This window comes from Pongo abelii, chromosome 3, assembly GCF_028885655.2.
Source record: "Pongo abelii isolate AG06213 chromosome 3, NHGRI_mPonAbe1-v2.0_pri, whole genome shotgun sequence".
NCBI classification, from domain to species: domain Eukaryota; kingdom Metazoa; phylum Chordata; class Mammalia; order Primates; family Hominidae; genus Pongo; species Pongo abelii.
In genome coordinates this window covers 161,939,675-161,964,089 of record NC_071988.2, presented here as the reverse complement: position 1 = coordinate 161,964,089, position 24,415 = coordinate 161,939,675, and the positions used below count along the sequence as shown (strand labels likewise).

The following is a 24,415-nucleotide window of genomic DNA, read 5'->3' as shown; positions in this document are numbered from 1 at the left end:
TTAATGTATTTTTTTTTTTTTTTTTTTTTTTTTTTTTTAGATGGAGTCTTGCTCTGTCTCTCAGGCTGGAGTGCAGTGGTGTGATCGATCTCTACTCACTGCAACCTCCACCTCCCGAGTTCAAGGGATTCTCCTGCCTTAGCCTCCCTAGTAGCTGGGATCACAGGCACGTGCCGCCACACCCGGCTAATTTTTTGTATTTTTAGTAGAGACGAGGTTTAACCGTATTAGCCAGGATGGTCTCGGATCTCCTGACCTCGTGATCTGCCCACCTCGGCCTCCCAAAGTGCTGAGATTACAGGCATGAGCCACCGCACCCAGGCCTTATCTTAGTATTATTCCTGTGTATGCAGAAGTTGCCCTGTCATTGCAGCTGTCATTTCACAAGCACCTTCATGAATAATAATAGCCGAGCTTGCAAGTGCTAGCCTCTGTTCCCTGTGTTTTATGTAGACTAACTCTTAATCATTGTCATAACCCTGGGAGGTAGGGACTATTATCCTCTTTTACAGATGGGGAAACTGAGGTACAGGGCATTCAGTACTTGTCCAAAGTCACACGTGTAGTAAGTAGCAGAGCTGGCATTATGGACCTAGGCAATCTGGCCTAGGAGCCATTGCTCTAAATATGTGTGGTACTTCCTCAGGACAAACAGTGATCATGTTTGGCCCTAGGAAGTCAGGGAAGGAAAACATATAATCCTCGCCACCAGTAGAGAAAAAAGACACACCTATAAAAATATCAGAAGCCATGTAGGATCTCTCCATACTGATGTGCTGCCTGTTTTGTTTGCTTTTATCAGTCCAAATATTTTTCTTTGGAGCCACAAGAGGTGCACCATTGCCAGCCAGCTGGGTGACCTTGGACAATTCATTTCACTCCCTGCCGTATCTGTAAAATGCGGGTGTGAGATCAAATTATCTTCAGGGTCCCTTCCAGCTCTGAAGTTCTGTGGTTCTGTGGTTTTGGAATGTTTTTTGCGTAAAGCACTTGGCAGCACTAGAAACATTCAGCTCTTCCAAGTGCATTTCTTTCTGACTCTCTTCTTCACCCATGCAGAATTTCTGAAGTATCCTGTGATCTTTATTAATCACACAGGGACTGTCATTTTCTCAGACTAGTGGAATGGCTAAGGTGCCCTCTGCAGAAGACATCGTAGCTAATGTTCTCATTACTGACTAATTGGCTAAAGAGACTTCTCTCACATTGCATTTAGGCTGATTGATAGTTTTCTATCACCTGATGGGTGGAATGGACAGCCAAACCAATTATCCCCACAAAGAGAGCCCCATACAGCAGAGCAGTGCAGCTCGAGACAAAGGACCCTTATAGATTATGTCTAATCAGGGTGCCTGCTGAGAGTTTGTTAAACAAAATGATTTTCTGAAAAGTACAGTTTAACATGCGTTGAAATACATGTACTTTAGGGTCATATGTAACTCAGTGGGCCTTGTCTTATTGAAAGCAATGTGTTTCTGATCATGTAAACATGGATAGCCTGCATAACTAGTTAGCTGTATAACTAACACTAGTTAGCTTAGTGCTGAATGAAGATGTGCATTTGTTTGTTCAAAACTGAAGCTGCAGGCCTCCTGTGAGTCACATCGTGGGAGACATGCTCTACTTAGATGGAATCTTGTAGACATAGGGCATTACTCAGATTCCTTTTTGTATTTTCTTTTCATGTTGCTCAGGCTATTTAAAGGAAATAATATTCAGGTCACTTGCTTAGTCATTTAAATTGAGTCCATTTCTTTGTAGCTAATGCATTAATTTATTGAAATCTCTATTTAAAGTGCAAACTCCAGTTTTAGAGCGGAAAGATAATAATGTGTTAAGGATTCATGTTAAAACCTAACCCAAGGAACTTCTCGATCACTTCTTAGTTTGTTTTTTGTTTTGTTGCGTTTTTTTTTTTTTTTTTTTTTTTTTTTTTTTAAGCAGAGGGTCAGAAGTCATTTATAGTGCTTCCCTATACACAGTCTTGAGGTTCAGGTTTTCTGGGAACCAAAACATCAGGGTTCTTAGTGCCTCACTTTCCCAGTAATCTACTGAATTGTGTTATACAATTGTCAGTGGACTAAAAGATACCAGTGAATGAATATAAGGTCTTTTACTTATATTTCCCCCAAGCAGGGCCACAGCAATGTCAGCTGGGATCCTTGGAACTTGTGACAATATCAGTCTGATATAAATTCTTGTGTTGAAGCAAGTTTCAGTATTGGAAAGTGGAACTGAAGAGCACAGAGCACTGACCATAGCAGCAGCATGTACCATAGTGTGCTTCTGAGCCACCGTCATCTTCAAGGTGTTTTCTAAAATACACACCAGAGTTGGATTCTAGAGATCGGCTCTAGGAGACAAACTTCTGAGAAAAGAAGTGAAAGAAAGCATGGTTATTTTTATAACTTAACAATTTTCCTGTAAATTATTCTTGTCTGACTGTTAAATAGAGGGACAGAGGAAGAAAGGATATGCCACTTGGAATGGGAAAAGGGGGGCTGGAGCACAAAATTGGCTGTGGTTGAGGTAGAAAATAGGCAGCTGTTCTTCTCATCCTCTCCTGAGCCTTCTGCTCCAGGAGATTCCTGCTGGAGCTGTGCTTGGACTCTGTGGCACACCGTACAGTCTACACTGAGCCATCAAAGAAGTTGCAGGAGAGGTGGTGATCTAGCTCAGCACCCTACTTGGAAGGGTCATTGTGTGGCACAGCAGTGGCATGGCTATTTTCAAGGGAGCAGATTTTTAATCACGGTAGCTGTTTCATCCTCCCTGTAGTATTCTCTGACAGTGAAGATGGAGCCAGTAAATACTCATGTTCCTGCATGTTGGGTGACGGAGGTCTTGCTTTACATCCCTCTCTCCAACTGCTATGTCCACTTGAGGCAAATGTATCCAGGAAAGCAGTGAGGCAGGCAATGACAGGGCCCATTGGTAGACGTTCCCTTGGCTCATTTTAATACGTACTGCGTCAGAATGGGCCTCATATGCATTAGAAATCACACACACTTGTTATTCAATGAAAACCTTGACTGACACTGTACGTAAGCTCAGTTAACAGCAGAAGTACTGTTGACAACAGAATAAGGCTGTAGTACAGTGGCCAGTCATTTAGAAAAGGAATCGGTCCCAATCCTTACTTTCCTATATAATCTATTGCCTTTCGTGGATATGCTTTGTTTCTGGTTTGAGTTCATCTCAATTCATTCTCAACCATGCTGTTTGTTCTATGAACTCCCCAGTAAGAAATACCTCAGGATAGAACTCTACCCAAAAAGTAGATAATGTGTTCCGAAGGGAATTAAATAAATCATTACCCTTCAACCTCAGGTAGAGCAATTTGGTGCTAAATTTTATTAATGTTAGTTTTTTGTTTTTGGTTTTTTTTTTTTTTTGAGACAGAGTCTCGCTCTGTTGCCCAGGCTGGAGTGCAGTGGTGCAATCTCGGCTCACTGCAACCTCCACCTCCCGGGTTCAAGTGATTCTCCTGTCTCAGCCTCCTGGGTAGCTGGCGTGCCACCACGCCCGGCTAAATTTTTATATTTTTAGTAGAGACGGGTTTTCACTGTGTTAGCCAGGATGGTCTTGATCTCCTGACCTCGTGATCCACCTGCTCGGCCTCCCAAAGTGCTGGGATTACAGACGTGAGCCACTGTGCCCAGCAATGTTAGCATTTTAATGGAAAGATTTTTACATATATTCCCTAGAGGTAAGGACATGGTTTGTAATTTAAAAGCTATATATTATTAAGTGATGATTGCAGTAATTATACTATTGGATAAAACAAGGAGGAAAACCTGGGTCCTGTGTTCAGATATCTGATTTGGAAAGGACTCCGTTGATTTCACATATTTGGAATATGAACATAATGTTTTTCAGGGTTTCACCTTAGAATTTCCTTGGCTTGGCCGGGCGTGGTGGCTCATACCTCTAATCCCAGCACTTTTGGAGACTGAGGCAGGTGTATCACTTGAGGTCAGGAGTTCGAAACCAGCCTTGCCAACATGGTGAAACCCTGTCTCTACTAAAAATACAAAAAAATTAGCCAGGCGTGGTGTGGCAGGCACCTGTAATCCCAGCTACTCAGGAGGGTGAGGCAGGAGAATTGCTTGTACCTGGGAGGCAGAGGTTGCAGTGAGCCGAGATCGTGCTACTGCACTCCAGCCTGGGCAATAGAGCAAGACTCCATCTCAAAAAAGAACTTCCTTGGTTCATATTGTTGGACAACTGAATATATTTTTAGCTTGTGTCTGGTAACTGTTTCCCAGTGGGGTTTGTAGATGTTGCTTTGCCTGCCTCTACCCATGTATAACCTCCATCAATATGTTATTTGATTTGATTGTATATTATTAACTGGAACTTCCTGGAATTAGACAAGCAGGGATTCAAACTACAATCAAATAATAGCAATGCCTTCTTTGCTACCTTCCTTTCAAATCTAAAGCAAGACAAAAATTCAGCTACTGAGTAGTTGAATACTGAAAATCAGAGGTATCTTCACAGAGCTAGTAAGCATCAGACTTGGTTTGAATCCAGGTACTCTGATTCCAGATCTCAGTGCTCTTAACCACTGTGCTATATGGCATTATGGAGCATCTAGCACAACATAGACATTCAGTGAGTTGATCAGATATCATTTGGGAGTTGAGGTGTTCCTCAGGTTGGGCCCACCCAGCCTTTCCTTCTGATCCTTGTTCTTCAGTATTCTGCCACTCAAACCCAGTAAAATCTTTCTTTCTCACACCATGTCTCTTCCCACTCCATCTCTCTTTCAAGGTATGTGAACACTGAACATCAAAATTTCAATGGTTTATTAAGAGTTTAAATTTCTTAGTAATCTACTCCATTTCTGTCTAAGTCAAATCACAACAGACTATCTCACATCAGATGTTCATTTATGAGGAATTAACTTCCAGGTTGAGTCTAAGGATCAGTTTGTATTTGGCCTGTCTCTTCCATAGGCTACTTTGTAAGCTATAAAGAGTCCTAGACAAGAACGCAGAAACCCTGGGTCCTCGTCTTGCCTCTATCCTGATTCTTGTCTGGCTTACCTCATGGAATTCTTGTGAATGAGATAGAAGCCTTTTGTACACCCTTGGGTGCTATACAAAGCTGTTGTTGTTGTTATTGTTATTATTGGTCCACACTGTGAGAAGGGTGGTATATAACGATGACTCTAAGACCCATTGCAAGGTGGTTAGTCATCAAAAAACATCTCATTTATGTTCAGGCCATTGTAGTTCCAAAGGTGGGCACATTCTTTTATAGACCTCACAAAGATTTTAAAATAAGAATGTACAGTTTTAAAAAGTCTCATAGCACTGCTTAATGCAAGCAGACATTATTCCATTGTATGCCCAGTGCCATGCCAACATTTGAACATTTATTCAGTCCTTACACATGCATACTTAATCCTCCCGATAACCCTGTGTGGTGAGTACTGTTGTTATCCTCATTTTATATATGCGGAAACTGAGAGCTTAGGTGACTTATCCAAGATCACAGAGCTAGTAAGCATCAGAGTTGGTTTGAATCCAGGTACTCTGATTCTAGAACTCAGTGCTCTTAACCACTGTGCTATATGGCCTTATGGAGCATCTAACAAAATAGACATCCAGTGAGGCGATCAAATGTCATTCAGGAGTTGAGATGCTCCTCAGGCTGGGCCTGCCTTTCCTTCTGATCTTTGTTTTTCAGTATTCTGCCGCTCAAACCCAGTAAAACCATTCTTTCCCATACCGTACCTCTTCTTGCTCCATCTTTTTTTCAAGACTGAGCCCTTCTCTGCAAAGCCTTTCCTTGCCACTCAGGTTTTGCATGAGCTTCTTCCTTTTCTAGATACCTACATTTTGTATTTGGAAATTAATTACGGCCTCTATTCATGGTCATCTTTTCATATGTTTATGTCATTGCCACAGGGCTTAGTTATAAACGGCATGGAAAAGTCCTTGCTGTTTGTTTCGAATAGCTCTTAGTGCAATGATGTTCATAGGATGTGTTCAATAAGTGCTTCTAGGTCTATTGATTATGTGCAATCCATATAGGAAAAGGATGTTCAGCCAGAGCCTTATTCTTGTATGCTTTTTGGAAATTCCAACACAGACTCATGCTCTGAACACCCGTTCATGGTTAGAAGCTGGTGGCTTTTCCCAGGAAACACAGTTTCTCCCTTTCTACAAACTTTTGACCAGAAAGAAAAAAAATCACCCAGTGCACAAAAGCCAGAAATGATCTTGAAGGATAAGCAGCCAGTTGCATTCTCTCACCTTTTTTTTTTTTTTTTTTTTTTTTTTTTAACAAACAATGAGAGGTTTTTTCCAATGGTAGAAATGACATAAACTCATTGTAAGGAACTTTGGAATTTATCAAAAAGTGTAAAGGCAGAAGAATAAAAATTGAGCATATTCCTAGATGTCTAGTAAGTTTTCCTCAGAATAAATCTTTAGAAATGACGTTGACAGGATGAAGAGGGTTCAAATATGAAGTCTTTGGTAACATACTGCCAAATGCCCTTCAGAAAGTTTGTACTAATTTACCCATTTGTACCATCGATATGGATGTGAGTCTAATACTTTCAGTATTATATAATGTGTAATAAAAATTATTTTCAGATAACTTACAGGTTTAATAGTCAAAGTATACTACCCAACTGCTTAGACTTGATGAGGAACTGAATGGAAGTAAAATGATTTTAAATATCTGGTTTACTAAAACCAATTAACAATTTCATTTTCCTTAAAAACAGAATAATTTCAAGTCTGAAGTTTTCATTCAGGTTAAAATCAGTCTACATTCAATGCTTAGAGGTTCAACAAATTCTAAGACAGGTCATCCGCTACAAAGATAGGCTGGAGCAGCCACTTTCAATTTTGCCTGAATTTTATCACTAACTGTGATAAAAGGGCACTTAACCTCTTTTAGCTTCCCTTGCCTTGTCTTTGAAAATGAGTGGGTTGAACTAAATTATATCTACAACCATTTCCAATTCTGTGATTCTAGAACCATCAATCTAAATCTACATGGATACAACCAGAGCTATAGGAAGACTGTTTAGTGGCTGGGAAAATGAAATGTGCACAGACAGGTAAATTTAAGGCTAAGTAGAGTTAAGATCCAAGTTTCATATTTTCTTTGGAAAATTTTTGATTTATTTAGTGGTTGCTATTTATTAAGACCGTTGGCCAGTCAGCCAAGGCAGACAGAGACTGCAAGTTAGTTCCAGTTGCTGAAAAAGTTGCTTCCAGTAAGAGTTGGGGGTGAGGGAGAAGGCAAGGCTGGAAATAGAAACGTAGGAGAATTTGAGCATATCTCAGAGTACAGAGAGATCACTCTCAGCTGGGAGAGAAGGAAAATCTCTGTGAAAGAAGAAATTTTTCAGATGCACCTTGGCAGGCAGAAATAGTAGAAGGAAGTTTCTGATGAAGGTAATCTTGTCATTCCCAAAATATCATGATGACTAACCCCATGAAAGTTTAAAATGTATGGATAAAAGTTTCCATGCCACTACAGGATTATTATAAAATTTAACTTAAATCCCACTTCAACAAATGTCAGTCATTGAAGATCTTTGTATAACCAATATTGCAAAACCTTTGCTGATGGATTACTTATTTGAATCAAAATTTAATATAGCAAAATTTCAGTGAAGAAGATGTGACGGGCTCATAGGGTTTGTTGTCTATCCTCTAATAACTTTGTAGTCTCCTCACATCCAGTCACAAACTTCCTTTGAGTTGGAAGCCATATGAAACTTTTTGTTCTCTGCAGCAGTCTATAAGAAAAAATTACTTAGTCCATTTTTAAATATTTATCCTTTCTATAATAATATTATACACACAAAATCTCAGCTTTGACCCTCGGAGGAGAGCCGAAGGTCCAATGTTCTGATGATTTCATATGGACATACACTGGCTGTTATTTGAAGAATAAATATTTAAATCATAGAATGAGTAAGCATTGGAAGAATAATGATGGCGTTTTCTTTGTTGTTAATCTATCTGTGCCTGAATTTGCTTTAAATGCCCCTTTAAATTTTTTTCTAATATAGTGGGACTAAGGAGAGTAGTCCTAACTAGCGGCAATATTGGAGGACAGGGGTGTGACCGTGGTAATTTAGTGCAGGAGCACAGCATCAGTACAGTCTGCGGCTATTTTCTGGTGGGTTTTAATCTCTGCTGTTGCTGCCTATCACAAGATAACTGGAGCCCAGGTTTTTCAGATGGTATTATATGCTGATGCTGTGTTACCAACCTCTGTAATTTCTGAGTTTCTCATTATCAAAGATGGGAGCCTCATCTCTGCTTAACACAGCAGTGCCTGGAGAGGTAATAATGATCATGATTTTTACCATCCCTGGGGTTTAGAATGTCTCCTCTGTTATGAGGCTTGCCCAGTGGCGAGAGGTAGCCTCAGAACTCCCTACCCCTGGAGCACTTAGTTGGCAGCATTTGGAAGTGTGTGCTTGTATCTCCGCAAGCTGGGAGACTGGGATGGAGAGCCAAAAAGGGAGGGAGGAGGTGAAATGCCTAGGGAGTTGAAGGGAAAGAAGTGAAATGAGGTAAAGGAATCTTGAGTTGTCAGGAAATACAGAAGCAAAACCAGGTAGAAAAGAAAAACAAAAACATGGGACAAAAAGGAAAAGATGAGAGGAGGTGGATGGAGGTGAGGATGGCATGCCTTGAGATAGCTGTTTGGAGCCTGGCCCTTATTTTCCTCAGTCCTGTAAATAAAACTGAATTTTGTCTTCCTGTGGCATTGATCTTCACCCTGGGCAGGTATGACTTTCCCCTGGTAAATGTTGAACAATTTAGGGCAGGCCCCCTGCCAAAGCTAGTGTGTGTTGTCCAGTGCCTTATATGGTAGTTTATCAATAGGTGGTTGTAATTTTAAAATAATCTAATCTCCTGTCTCCAAAGAAGCTGCCATGAAGTCACTGACGTGTGGTCGGTGGGACATTTAAAGAGGAAGAATACAGTTATCCTGAAAATGGGAGGGGAGGAGTGAAATGAACCAGGGACCGCATCAGCACCAGAACTGAAGGAGTGGAAAATAATTAGAAGGGAAATAAGACACAGAGAAACCAGGATGGGCAAAGAGAAATGTGTGATTGGGGAAAAACAAGATCCTTACCTCATCCTTTTCGTTTCTTCCTACTCACAGAATGTTAAATGCACTCCCAAATGAAAATAGTGTGGATGTGTGAGTGGCTGTCACTCAGACAGAGGAGGGAAAAAACCCAACTTATTTCATCTTCATCATCTTATTTTGTCAGACCAAGTAGAATCCTCCTCAAACTATCCAGAGTAACTTTGGTTAAAATATGGGTGTGTGGCCAAAAGCTTTGGATAGATTTATTTTGTATGAATTTTAAAAAACAAAATAAGTTAGCATCTTTGCTTATGGTAGTTTTGAAAGAAAAATATACATATTTCCTAAGCTGATATTAAAAGTGGCATTTATGTAATAATTATGGGTGACTTGTTTCAGTCTTTTTAGAAGACACATAAAATTGAAATGATAGATGTAATATTTATAAATAGTATTATGCTTACTAATATAGTAATAAGCCCTCTTTTTCTGTAGTTTATCCCTAATGAAATATTTTCTCAAAATTTTCCCTATATTAAAAAATTTATTTTTGTGCTACAATACAAGGTGAAAATTAGTTGGTAATTAATCCAGCAATAACAGTTAACAGTCTCAAATTCAGTTACCACACAAATAAGAAAGGAATACAAAAAGAAGGAGAGGATGTACTTAAATCCAAATGTGAGCATGGGTATCACCCAGAAAGAGAGAGAATTCAGCATTTCTCTTAGTTTGTAGTCTTTGAGGCAAAACTGGTAAGTGGGAAAACAGTTGTTCTAATCGCAGTGGCAGTGTTCAAGGGAGGAACCATTGCTGGAAGTGACCAAGTGTACTATTTTCAGGTGGGAAACTCACCAATAGGGATCATTTCCCTTTTCTCTAGTTGAATTGGTGTTGCTGCTACCCTGTGCTGAGCAAGGTTTGGTTTTACTGATTGACTGAGAAGATGGTACCTGTCCCCCTGGGCTGAGAGCAGGTGTACCTGGGCAGTCTCTGACCATTTAGCTGGATCCTGTGGTTTTGCAGCATTTCTCACCTTGCAAAATTGGGGCAGGTGCTTTACTCAAGGTCAGCGGTTTCACCTCGAAGACTGGACATCATTGTAAAAACCAGATGCAGTCTAAAAGTGACAATGACAACTGTGCAAAAATAGAAGGAAAAAAAGGAGAAAGCTGAAAGTAAATGAAGTCTGTCTATAGGACTCTCACAGGAGAGCATGAATCATCAAAGAGGTTCCAGAGTTACAACCAAGAAGTATTTATGGCGATCAGTGGTGCAAAGGGTAATAATACAAACATAATAAAGAAGAGAAAGGAAGGCATACTAGAGATAAAGGAGGCCTAGCATTAAATGAATAGGGAGATAAGCTTAATGATTATGCTCAAATGACTGAGCTATTGATGGCAAAATGGCTGAGCTTTGGAACTGCTTTTTAAAACTGGCCTTTAAGAAGATAAATAAGGATAATTAAACAGTAATGAAGACCCGTTTCATTAAAAAAAGAAGAAAACAAATAAATAGGCAAGATCTTAGATGATGTGTTAGCCAGTGTTAAATGAAGGAAGTAATAATGAATTCCTCAAAATATGGTAGCTCTCCTTTGGAATCTTGAAGAATAATGAGAAAGAGAGAGAGAGAAGGAGAGAGATGGGGAGGAAAGAGAGAGAGAAACAGACAGACAGACACTGGAGTAAAGACTGCATATCCAGTTCTCACTTGTTCAGAGTATCATTGGCAGAGATATCTCAGATTCATTCTCTTGTCTTATTTTAGCCACTTTTTTTCGGAATCCTCACCCCAGGAACCTCTTTATCAGAACTACCAGTTAGAAGCCACACATGCTTTCTCTCTTCTTCCTGCTTCATCTATGCTCCAGTGTTGCTAATGTATAGTAAAAATAAAATGAAAAATAGTTTAGGAGAGACATTGTCCTGTACACTTCACAGAACAAAAGGCCCTGAATAATTAATTTCTAAATAGAATTAGTGTTAAGCCTATTCCAAACATAATACTTGCCCATAATAAGTATTCCATAAACATTTGTTGGATAAATAAGTGAATTAGGAAAACTACATTGCTAACAAATACTAGAACATTTGAGAGGGTAAATATATGAACATCTATGAGATATTAGAGCCAAGAGCTACAAACAGCATAAATCTATAAAGCTTTTTCATGTTAGACCAACTTAATCGATTTTTTGTTTTGAAAATTGGAAAACAGTAGACAAAAAGAATACACTAGATATATTATTATATCTAAATACATCCAGACGTTAATGGAAGAATTGATAGCAGATCTCATGAAATCTAGTTCAGAAAATGAATTCAAATTGACTTGAATGTGTCAAATTGATTGAAAACTGCCTGAAGGACTGAGAGTGTAATGATAAATGGCAATGTATTGAATCTGGACGAGTGTTCAGCATGGTCTTATTTAACATCTTCATTAATTATCTGGGAAAGGATATAAACAACACATTCATTAAATTTGTAGACGCAAACGAGAGAGGTGTTTTTAAGCACTGGATAAGGCAGAGGGCAATATGAAGGGAACTAACCTGCTCAAGAACAGAATGATGTTAATAATTTGATGAAAATCCACTAGTGGCCTGGCAGTGTTCTGTGCAGAGCACGATCCCAGGCACCATAGGCGATTAAAAGATGAGTTAAAGCATCTCAGCAGACAGAATGCAAACAACTAAAGTGTACCACGGGGGAAGGTGAAGGAAGTGCTGCATTAGAGGTGCAAGCAAACTGCAATGGAAGTAAAGAAGTGATGAAATTCTAAAGAAAAGAGTCAGGACTGCAAATTCACATTGTCACACCATGAGAAAAACAACTGGAGCAAGAAACATCCCAGAGAAGTAACTAGGGTTAGATAAAGGATAATGCCATGGGCTACCAAGAAGCAACAAGACGGGGATATTTTTCTTCAAGCACGCCATGTGAGTCACAGATAATGGAGTCGGGACATTGGGCTCAGCCAGTGCAAACTCACTGCTCAACAGAACCTGTCTTTTTTTTTTTTTTTTTCCTTTTTCTACTATTTTTCTTTCTTGTGTTAAGGTAAACTACTAGGTACTGTTTTTAATTTAGTTTTTAATTATGATCTAAGGATCAGTACTATGGAAACACACATAATTATATAAGAAAGTATTGCACATATAAAGCATTATTTATTTTATAATATTAAACAAATGGCAACGATCTAATGTTCAATAGTAGGGGAAAATTTACAAAACTTTACTGTCTGTACTTGACAGGATATTCTCCAGCTACTAATGGGTGTTTATGCGGAATTAGAACAGGAAAAAATGCCCATATTTTAATGTTAGATGAGAAAACTGGGATGCAAAATTTACCATAGAGTGTGATCAAAAGCAAAAAGCTAGTGCATTTTTAGCAAGAAAATATATCAGTGGCTGTCTTTGTGTAGGGGGAAAGAGGAGGCTAGAAAATAATATTTGTTGAGTCCAACTAACTAATTTGTTCAATGTTTCTTTCTGTCGTAAAGGTTTTTATTTGCATTTTAATATATGTTTTGACCAGATGTGGTGGCTCAGGCCTGTAATCCCAGCACTTTGGGAGGTTGATGCAGGTGGAGTACTTGAGGTCAGGAGTTTGAGACCAGCCTGGCCAACATGGTGAAACCTCGTCTGTACTAAAATACAAAAATTAGCCAGGTGTAGTGGCACATGCCTGTAATCCCAGCTACTTGGGAGGCTGAGGCATGAGAATCGCTTGAATCTGGGAGGCGGGGGTTGCAGTGAGCCAAGATTACACCACTGCACTCCAGCCTGGGCCACAGAGTGAGACTCCGTTCTCAAAAAAAAATAAGTAAATAAAATAAAAATTAAAAAATGTATATATGTGTATACACACACACACACACACACACACACACATATATGTTTTGATGAGCCTCTAATAAAGGCACTTAAGGAAAGTTTAATGATTTAGTTATGTGGTTATTTTCTTGGAAAAAAAATCAAGGTTCCTAATCATTGAGGGATATTAGTTGTCTTGAAGATCGATGTATGTTAAGCACACCTGGAATAACAAACAAATTTGGCTGTTAGGTATAACCCAATGAGTGAAAGACAAGGATGTGCATTATGACATTATAGCCGCAGTGATCAGGGAGGAGCTGCCCACGCACACAAACTCACACATTCCTGCACACAGGCATACCTCAGTAATGAAACCACATACCCCTAAGGACTGAGAGCCAATCCGTGGGAGAGGTTTTTAAACGCCAAAACACATTAAGGTGGGCAGAGATCTGAGATTCATTTTATTTAGTATTTTTCAATCGGGTTGAGAGCATTGGGTAGAAGGACACTTCTAGATGAAGTTGAAATCAGCAACAGTATATCTAGAGCTAACAACTAGTGTTGTAAAATCTTCCTGAAACAATGTTGGCACCATGGCTGTGTTTCTCTTGTCTTCCTGTCTGTCTCTGGTCCAGGTTGCCCTATGCTCTTCCCTTGAATTCTTATTCTTTTCCCTGGCTCAGTCCTAGGGGAAGTGAACTGTGTACCCAGGTGTGTATCTGGCATTTCTCAACAGGTTTTTAAATAATTTTATCTATCATAATTATTTTCATCAGGACAGAAATCTTTCCATATTCTTTATCAAGATACTCTATCATGAAAATTCAAGTATATGCAAAAACAAAGAGAATGACCCTTCATATACCATTACTCAGATACACTGAGTACCAAGATTTTGCCATACTCACTTCATCTGTCGTCTCCCTCTTTTTTGTCAAAGTAAAAATCTCAGACGTGTCATTTCACCCTTATTTACTTTAGGTTATTTCTCAGAAAAATGGAGAGTTCTCATATAACAATGATGCTATTATCAAGCCTAACAATATTAGTATCATCTAATGCCTAACCCATAATCAAATTAACTCAATTGTCCCAAAACAGCCTTTTCCAAGTAGGTTTGTGTCAATCAGGATCCCGACAAAGTCCATACATTACATTGGTTGTTATATCTCTTGAGTCTTTTTAATCTGTCTCTGCTTCCTCACTCTCCCCCATTAACACATTAGGGAACATGTTTTGAATAATTTGGAAAAATAGTCATAGAGTACTCTTAGGAAAGAGTAATGGGGTTGAGGATGGTTAATTTAGCCCATCCTAACTTCAGTGAGATTTTTTTCAGAATATTTTGTATGGTTCTCTCACTTTTGTTATTAAGCATTTGGGAAGAAGATTCTGCAGCCTACTCAGGTGAGCCAATTTCATGGCATTGAACAGAGAAGACATGTTTTCACGTCTCTAACCAGTGTTTTTCATGGTGTAAGTCAGGCCTTTCTCCCTTGATCTAAGTGGAACCAAGAGGTTAGATACTCCCTTTCTTTAGTTATATCATGAGCTTCATGTAACTCTAAATTGTATCTCTTCCTCAGCTATTTATATATATTTTTTGGTGGTGGTTCTATTGTTTTACAAATTTAAGCAAGAGGTTGAATAGCAGAGTCATTAAGAGCAAAGATTGCTGGAATCAAATCTTGACTCTGGGCCGGGCTCAGTGGCTTATGCCTGTTATCCCAACACACGCCTGTAGTCCCAGCACACGCTTGTAATCCAGCACTTTGGGGATCCAAGGTGGGAAGATTGCCAGAAGCCAGGTGTTGGAGACCAGTCTGGGCAACAAAGTGAGGCACCTGTCTCTGTTAAAAATTTAAAAATTAGCCAGGCACAGTGATGTGCACCTATAGTCCCAGCTACTCCAGAGGCTGAGACAGGGAGATCATTTGAGCCCAGGAGTTTGAGGCTGCAGTGAGCTGTAATAGCACCACCGCACTCCATCCTGGGCGATGGAGCAAGACCCTGTGTCTAAAAAATCAATCAGTCAATCGATCAATCTTGACTCTGCTGCTTACTACTGGTATGTGACCTTGGAAAGTTACTTATCCTATCTGTGCCTCAGTTTCCACATCTTGAAAATTGGATAATAATAGTATCTATCTTATAAGGTTGTTAAGATTAATACACACATATACATTACTTAGAATAATGTTTGTCACATACTAGGCATGTAGATGAGTGTTAGCTATTGCTGTTATATCATTAATATGCTCTTGCTATAAAAACAAGAAAGTAAAAAGTCAGAGTCAGTTTCAGCTTGTAGAGAGGATGTTCTTGCTATAAAAACAAGAAAGTAAAAAATCAGTTTCAATTTGTAGAGAGGTAGTACTTTCCACACTGTTTTAAAGGAGAGTAATATGTAAATAAAAGTAAAAGGTGAATAATTTTGTGAAACTGTGTGAAAGTAATATATTTTCAATATTAGGGACAATCCTTTGGCTTATGATAATTTTTCCAAAAGAAAAAGTTAAAATGTCAGAATTAACAGCATTTCAAGTGAAAACATCTTAGAATGTGGCCTAAGAATGTAGACCTAAAGAATCAGTTGTAAGAATTTGCTTCTGTTTTGGGTGAATTATGTTTATTGAACTTGCATATTTAAATGAAAAAGCACAAGAAACTTTTTTAAAAGCCATGTCTGAATGCCAGCAAATATTTGAAAGAACAAATATAAGCTTGTTTTAACAATTCTCTGCAAATTCCCTCCCTCCACATATCCCCCTGACAAATAGCCTTTGCAATGTGAGTACTTAGCTTGGGCATAAAGGACTGAATGTGAAGATGTGTAAAAGATCCATTGTCTAGGCTGCTCCTGGGTGATGGAAGTCGCTTCTGAGGTGGGCTTAGCAGGAGGGCACATGCTCACTCGCCAAGAGTGCATCCACAGACCTCAGCTTCCATGCGCATTGATGATGGCCATGGAAGCACATGGGTTGAAAATACCCTTAGAGCTGCGTGGCTGGACAGAACATCTAGCTATTATGTGGTCCATCTGTCAGGAAATTGAAGTCCAGGGAAGCTAGGCAACTTCTCTAAATCACACAGGAAAATAAGATAGGAACTTGATTTGCTCTCTTCCTGGTCCAGAGTTCTCAGTATCATTCTGCACAAAGATGTGAATAGGGGTTAAGTAAAAAGGATTATATGGTCAAAAGGCTTGGGAAAACCTGGGTTCCATATGTTATACAGGTGTCTTTCCTGCAAGATGTCTCAGAGCCTTCAATATCTTAAAAGGGGGATTATTATACAGCATTTCTCAGATTTATTTGAGCATGGAACCCCTTTCTTCACTGAATATGCTTTGGGTAAAAGCTACTCTGTGCTATCCCTTACTTGAATAGAGTACACAACATGAGAACTGAGAGAGAAAGTCACAGCATAAGCTCATAATATTTATAATAGCCATCTTGACCTGTATTTGAACTAGGGTTATACAGTCTTCTATTGAGTTAGTAGTGACAGATGAAGACAAGGAAGTAAAGGTAAAAATTGATTAAACTGCGTATTTAGCAGACAGAGGGAAAAAGAGATGGGCATATTTTGTCTATTCTCAATTCCTTGAATCTTATAAAGAAGAGATGAATTTTTCTTCTGACTCTGCCTCCTGTCCCATTGCTTCTTGTCTGGCCTACACACATTTTGCTATTTCTAGAACCAAGTTAATCCATTGTTCTTTGCTGGGCATCTTATTGATCTTCCATGTTATTAATATTCACTTTTGGCTGCCAGATTAGCTCTAATGAACCATTTACGTTTATTTTTAGCACACTTAGAAAGTTGGGACATATTATCCAGATTGCATTCTACTGTGCAGGAATTGTATCTACAAAGAATGAGAAGTCTTGACTTTCCTCCTTTTCCCGATTTCCCTTACTTTAACTTTACCCCAAACAGAAATAAAGGAAGTCTTCAATTTATGAACAGCCTGTTCCAATAATTTTTTGGGGGGAACTCGGAATTTATGTTCCCATAAAAACAGTGTTCCTAGGCTAACCCACTAAAAAAACATTTTACCCATAGTGATTTTAAAAGTATGCATTTACATGTTATTTACAATAAAAGGGAAGCAATTTGGTTTCAAACATCATAGAATGTATTTACCCCTATTTGAAACAGGTCCTCCCCTCTCGTGCTCAGACTCATTTGCTGGAATTTGAAACTTCCCTTGGGTCCCTCCAGGGCTGCGGCACAGTCTAGAGTCGGGCTGGACCAAGAACTCTGGAGCCAGACTGTTGAGGTTAGCACTCCGTCTCTGCTACTTCTGTGCTCCTGGTAAGCTATGTTACCTTTTGGTGTCCCAGTTCCCACATCTCTAAAATGGGGATAATAATGATATCCATCTCATAAGGCACCTGACACATAGAAAAGTGCTAACAGGTATTTGCTCTCATTATGATGACAGTGATGATGGAGTGGGGGTGGACCTGATGGGGCAGTGGGGATTCAGGACAGGACTCAAGCCAAACAAAACTGGAGGAAGGATTGGGATCGGTGGCACCAGGAAGTGGGGGAAGAAGGGAGGTTGGTGAGTAGATTCAGGAACGTTAAACTGGATAAAGAAGAGAAAGAAGAAAGAAATGAGATTCCCAGTGCAGTTATGACCTGAGTAGGATTGGAGAAAAAGGAATCAGAGAGGGAAGAGAAATTCTTGGGTCATTGTTTTAAAAATGAGAAAAAAAAATGAGGTAAGGAATATGGGTAGATATTTTTGCCACTTTTCAGCTTCAAGACGTAGGTCTAATTACTTAGCTACTTTGAACCTTATAAATTGGGAATAATAGTATTAACCTTGCAGGGATGTATAAAGATTAGAATAGTGTATCCGAAATGCCTGGCATACATTAGGTAGGCCCTCAGTAAATGATGGTATCTGTTCTTACATAAAGGTTATGCTGCTAAAGCACTTCCAGCAAATCATTCTTTTTTTCCAGCCCTAATTAATTTCTATTGCTTAAGTAATCCATACTCACTTCTAAAAAGTAGAAAATTAAAAATAGTTAAGAAACTTATCTAAGCTCACACAGTTATGGAATGGTTAAACTGGGATTCAGAGCTTGCAAGTGTAACTCCAAAGCCCGTTCTCCTAAATAACACACATATTTGTAAGTCCCAGCAGGTACAGTTGTTTTATTTCATATGGCTATAGCTACAGAAGAGAAGCAGTCTTCTCTTCTCCATGTATTGTCTATTTTCATCTCTCTGTAACTCGTTGGGTACTTTAAAAATGAAAAAGTGACCTACACCTTTGTTTCTCTGGATCGGATGTCGTCTAGGAAGTATGTATTTGGCTTCAGTTTGTTTCACTGGCAGTTTTTTGCAACTATCAGAGGATGGAATTTTGCTTTGTCATCTGATCCAAGCACAAACTTAGGTAAATTTATGAGAACGGGCCAATTTCTACAGAAAAGCTGACTCTAGTGAAAGATTTTTTCTTCCCTAAGTCAATTTTTTAATTTGTATTTGATCTGTTCTGCATGGTGTTTGGCCCTCCTCTTTGCAAGTTTTGCAATTTCACTGTCCAACAAGCAGTATCTGATAGGAGTTTTAATAAGACTCTTCACCCTTCTTTGTGCTCAAGAAAATATTGTCAGCACTCTTCCATTCCCTCAGAAACAGGATCCCACCCACTCTGACATAGCTGTTCCACACAAGAAACCAAACATGTAAACCCTAAACAAAGAGAGTTTGATGCCAAGGGTTATTTTTTCTCTTTATTCTGTAATATATTTATACACTTTTGCTCAATATCAAACTATTTGAAGTCATTATAAATAAATCCAGAAATATGTGCTTTATAGCCTCAATATGAGTAAATACCAGGCCAGAACTGACCAAATGCACAAACAAAAAAAGAAATCAGCCTCAAATTAGGTTTCATGGTGCAATTATTCCATGTATTTCTGAAAACTGTTCTTTTAAAATATCTGCTGTTTTCTTCCATCTTTTCAATTGTCTCCAAGTCTTCTGCCACCCCCACCTAGAAAAAGAGTCTTCTGTTTGCATTAGGACATTTACATAGGCATTTCTTTCCTGGAGAAATATGACAGCAGCTGAGATAGCACAGGCCTTGTTAATACTTAACACTGAATAAACAGGGCAGGTAATGACCATTGTAATACTTCCAAATGCAGTACAGCAACACAGTTGACAAAGGTCAGGAGGGAAAAAAAATAGCATTGGTGTTTGCAGTGGGAAGAATCTTCTGAAATGAGACTTGAGAAAACAAGGTATATGTCCTGTGTCTTAAAGCCTTTGTTGAAGGGAAGACTACTAAGCTCCCTCAGAACTGGTGTTCCAAGATTTGTAATCTCAATACTGAGAAAGATGGAAACATAAGGACAAACTTTAGTACTAAGAAATCCTCACAGTACCCAGGGCTTTAACATTTCTTCATATAAATTAGGCAGTCAGGTCAACCTACCTAAATATTGTATTAAAGGCACCCTTTTACACCAACTTCACCCAAAACACTCCCAGCTGCTCATTGTACACTGAAGTTACACAATGTATCTTTTCAAGGACCTCTCAGTCTTTGCTGAAAAGGACTTCAGTGCTTCCAAGAGTAGCTCTCAGGAGACACCTCTTAGATGAGGTGTTGTTTTCTGGAAAGGTGCCTAAGTTCCTAGATTGTATAGCAATGGAAAGACTGAGGCTCTAACGTATATTTCAGAGAGCTGCCTTATGTTGTTGGCCATGTTCATAAGCAAGACCCAGTCATCTGGGTGAATGAGGAGCTGCCCATCTTCCTAGGCCAGAGGCTTAAGAGTCTATTTGTTCATGCATTCATTCCTCACTCATTAGGTATTTATAGAGTAGCATCTGCTATGGGTCAGGCTGTTTTCTCAGCGCTTGGGATAAATAGTGAACAAAACATTGTCAAAGAGCTTTGGGTCCAATGGGGAAGACAGACAAGTAAACAGATCATTGTAATATGGTGAAGTAATTAATTACAGGGTGACTAAGGTTTCATTCAGGCTTCTGAGGGACCTGCAAAGGTTTTACATAAAAAGTGTCTTTGAAGCCCAAAGATTTATTAGGATTTTGTCAGTGCTGGGTAGGGAGAGTTTTCTAAACTGAAAAAACATATCCAAATCCCTGGAAAAAGAATATGGTCGGTTAGGGGAACTGAAAGTAGTTCAGTGTGGGCGGAGGGCAGAGTTAACCTAAAAGATTAGTGAACAGAAAAACAATTAGAACCCAAGTTCGTCAAGAGGTTGAGGTTTAAACAACAATTTGGAAAAGAGAAAAAAAATTATTCTTCAGTTACTAATTTTGCACATATTAGCAATTTGAATTGAGAGGTTTTGTAAGACTTCATTTATTTTTAAGTATTTTTTTCATTTTTCTTGTCTTTTTTATTTCTAGTTTATTGTCAGTTATGACTGCTCTGTGTTAATTATAATCGTGAAAAGTTGAGAAAACATATATGTGCCCCAACATTAAGGGATTAGTTATGTAAGTTATAATAAGTTAAAAACACTATATCCCAAAACATTACATACATAACATTAAACTAAGCCCATTTATTTAAAACATAAAATCATAAAAACATGATTAGCAGAAACCATTTCTATTTTATCTTCTTGCCTCTCTAAGTGCAAAGTACCTGATAATAGACTTCCAAAAATTCTTGTGGATGAATTAATGACTGAATGGAAAAAAAGTAAGCATGGCGACAAGCAACTATTAGACTTTACCTTCCACAAAGAAATGCAGAAAAGTTGACAGAATATTTTGATTATTATTCGCTTGGAGTTTGTAACTCAGGACCAAATAACTGTCCTTTGCTTTTTCCTATTCCTTCCATGTAGTGACATTATTAATATATTAAGATAAACAAGATTGTTTTCTTCTTTAAAACATTTGCTCTTTCACTGCTACAAAAATATTATAGTTTATGCTTTTGTTTGATCTTTCCATGAGTAGACACATGTGTATTTGTTTCTAATATTCGCACATTCATTTTCCACTTTGACATTGTTGTGTAAAGGGTTTTGGTTTTTTATTATGTGTTATACATTTGTTGGGCTTTTGTGCGGTTAGATATACCAGCAGAAGGTGCCACATAAAAAAGGGGAGCACCCAGAGGTTTAAATTAGAATCTGAGTAGTTCTCATTAAAATTTTAGGTTATTTGAACTGGAGATAGCTACACCAGCAGTTGTTTGTAGAAGCCCAATTAGACTTAATAGAAAATTAACCCCACCCTAACTAGCACTAACAATCTAGCGTATTCATTTCTTTTTTTATTTTTAAAATTAACCTTTTTATTTTGAGATAACTATAGATTCACATGCAGTTGTAAGGCATGATACAGACACATCTCATGTATTCTTAGCCCAGTTCCCCCCAATGGTAATATTTTAAAAAACTATAATACAGTATATCAACCAGGGTATTAACATTGATACAATCAAGATACAGAACATTTCCCTAACCACTAGAATCTCTCATATTGCCCTGTTATAGCTACACCTATTTTTTCTCTATCCCCCTTTCTTAACCACCCATTTTTATAATTTTGTCATTTCAAGAATGTTATAGAAACAGAATCACATACTGTAAACTGTTAGGATAGGTTTTTTCTTTTTTTTTCCTGCTCAGCATGATTCTCTGTTGTGTGTATCAATAGTTCATTCCTTTTTATTGCTGAGTAGTATGCCATAGTATGGATATGCAATACTTTGTTTAAGCATTCATCCCTTGAAAGATAATTTGTTTTTTTATAGGTTTTAGTTATTTATGAATAAAGCTGATATGAGCAATCATATACAGGGTTTTCTGTGGATATAATTTTTATTTTTCTGGGATAAATATCCAGGAGTACAACTGCTTGGTCATATGGTAGTTGCATGTTTAGTTTTTAAAGAAACTGCCTATTTTCAATAGGGGCTGTATTATTTACTTGTCTACCAGCAATGTACGAATGGTCCATTTCTCTAAATCTTTGCCAGTATTTGGTAGTGTCACTGTTTTTTATTTTAGCCATTCTGCTAAGTGTATAGTGATGTCTCATTGTGGCCTTAATTTGCATTTCCCTGGTGGCTAATGATGTTGAACATCTTTTCGTGTGCTTGTGTGCCATCTGTATGTCATCTTCAGTGAAATGTCTGTTCAAGTCTTTTGCCCATATTCTAATTGGAATGTTTTCTTACTGCTGTGTTTTGAGAATTCTTTATATAGTCTAGATAGAAATCCTTGTTAGATAAATGGTTTGCAAATATTTTCTCCCAACATGTGATTGTTCTTTCATTCTCTTAAGAGAATCTGTCACAGAACAAAAGATTTTTCACAGAACAAAACTTACCAAATTTTCCTTGACTCGTTATGCTTTTGGTGTTGACTTTAAGAATTCTTTGCTAGCTCTAGCTCCCAAAGATTTTCTCTTACTTTTTTTCCTAAAATCTTTATAGTTTTACATTTTACATTTACGTTTGTGATCCGTTTTGAGATACTTTCTGTATAAGGTGTGAGGTTTAGGTAAAGGTGGGTATTTTTGGTTTGGTTTTGTTTTATGTCTGTTTTGCCAATGAATGTTTAGTTGCTCTGGCCATTTGTTGAAAAGTCTGTCCTTCCTCCGTGAAATTGCTTTTGCAACTTTGTCAAAAATAAATTGAACATATTTGTGTTAGGTGGATCTATTTCTGGGTTCTCTATTCTGTTTCATTGATCTAGTGTTTGTCTCTTCACTAGTACCCTACAGTCTTGATTACCATAACTATATACAGTAGTAAGTCTTGAAATCAGGTACACTGATGCCTTCTACTTTATTCTTTTTTTCAAAATTGCTTCCATTATTTCAATCTCTTTGCATTTTCATACACATTTTAGAATATTTGTCTTTATCTACAAAAACTATTGCTGGGATTTTGATAAGAAGTGTTTTAAACTTGTGTATCAAGTTAAGGAAAAGTCACATCTTACTATGTTGTCTTCCAATCCGTTAATACAGTATGCCTCTCCGTTTATTTAGATCTTCTTTGGTTTTTTCATCAGAATTTTTTAGTTTTCAGCACATAAGTCCGTATTTGTTTTGTTAGAGTTATACCTAAATATTTCATCTTTTAGTAAGTGTAAATGATACTCTATTCTCAACTTTGGTGCTCACATATTTATTGCTAGGACATAGAAATATAAATTATATTTTGTATGCTAATCTTGTATCCTGTTATCTTGCTGGACTCACTAGTTTTAGGAGGTCCTTTTTTTTTTTTAAAGATCTCTTGAGATTTTCCATTTACACAATCATGTCATTCATAAACAGGAACCAATCCTTTTTCATCTGTATACCTTTATTTTTATGTATTTTTTTGAGATGGAGTCTTGCTCTGTTGCCCAGGCTGGAGTGCAGTGGCACAATCTGGGCTGACTACAACTGCCGCCTCTTGGGTTAAAGCGATTCTCATGCCTCAGCCTTCTGAGTAGCTGGGATTACAGGCGTATGCCACCACATGTGGCTAATTTTTGTATTTTAGTAGAGACAGGATTTCACCATGTTGGCTAGGCTGGTCTCGAACTCCTAACCCCAAGTGATCCACTCACCTCGGCCTCTCAAAGTGCTGGGATTACAGGCGTGAGCCACCACACCTGGCCCATCTGTATACTTTTAATTTTATTTTCCTGCCTTATTGCCCTGGCTAGCACTTCCAACACTTTGTTGAATAACAGGAGTGAGAACAGACATCCTTGCCTTGTTCCTGGTATCAGGGAGAAAGCATTCAGGCTTTCAACAATAACTGTTTTAATGATAGATTTTTTTTTTAGATGCTCTTCATCAATTTGAGGAAGTTTCTCTCCATTTCTAAAAATTAAGAATTTGAAGAGTAAAGAAGTTTGAATATTATAAATCTTATAGTTTATTATTTTTTAGCTTAAGAAATTATAGAGCTTCTGTTCTTTCTAGTTAGTTTTGTCTTCAGGACTTATGCAAAACAGGGTAACCCAGAGTGATAGACATCCTTTTTATTGATGTTTCATGATTTTAAATTTCATTCTCTTTTTTCTTTGCGTACTTGACTTTGCTTTTCTTTTTCTGACTTTTTTCTTTTAAAAAGTGCATCGGTAGACAATACTTCTGTGTTGTAATTGGTTAGTGGAAGACTTTTAATTCATACTTTAAAATAATGTATGCTTACAAGGAATATATATTTCAAAGAGCTATCTGAAAATTAGTTTCAATTGGAATTCACACTAATCTTAATTTGATTTGTACTCGCCTCATTTTCACTTTAAATTTTTAATTACTTTTTAAATTTTTTGAATTTTTGAATTTTGAAGTACTTTTCACTTTTAATTTGAATGTGCAACTTTACTTTCTTCTGTAAAATTTAATATTGCCAGACCAACTCACTTGGATGTCTACTTTTATAAAATAATGCCAGCTTTTCCATTCTTCCTATACACATATAATTGGGTCTTTCAGTATTTTAGTCTTTTCAATATCCTA

At 37.9% G+C, this 24,415-nt stretch overlaps 1 protein-coding gene across 4 annotated transcripts in view; it reads left to right on the top strand.

Moving 5' to 3' along the window:
• The window catches only part of MAML3 (mastermind like transcriptional coactivator 3), a 434,306-nt gene that overhangs the window by 114,120 nt on the left and 295,771 nt on the right, over positions 1-24,415 (top strand). The window contains exon 1 of one of the 4 annotated variants that reach the window (XM_054553546.2): positions 3,489-17,242. The exons of 2 other annotated variants lie outside the window; for them this stretch is intronic. Coding sequence is in view for 1 of the 2 variants with exons in the window: in XM_054553545.2 (XP_054409520.1) it covers positions 17,638-17,655 (18 nt within the window). In the remaining variant the exon portion in view is untranslated. One more of the 4 variants, XM_054553545.2, reaches the window with a different exon arrangement.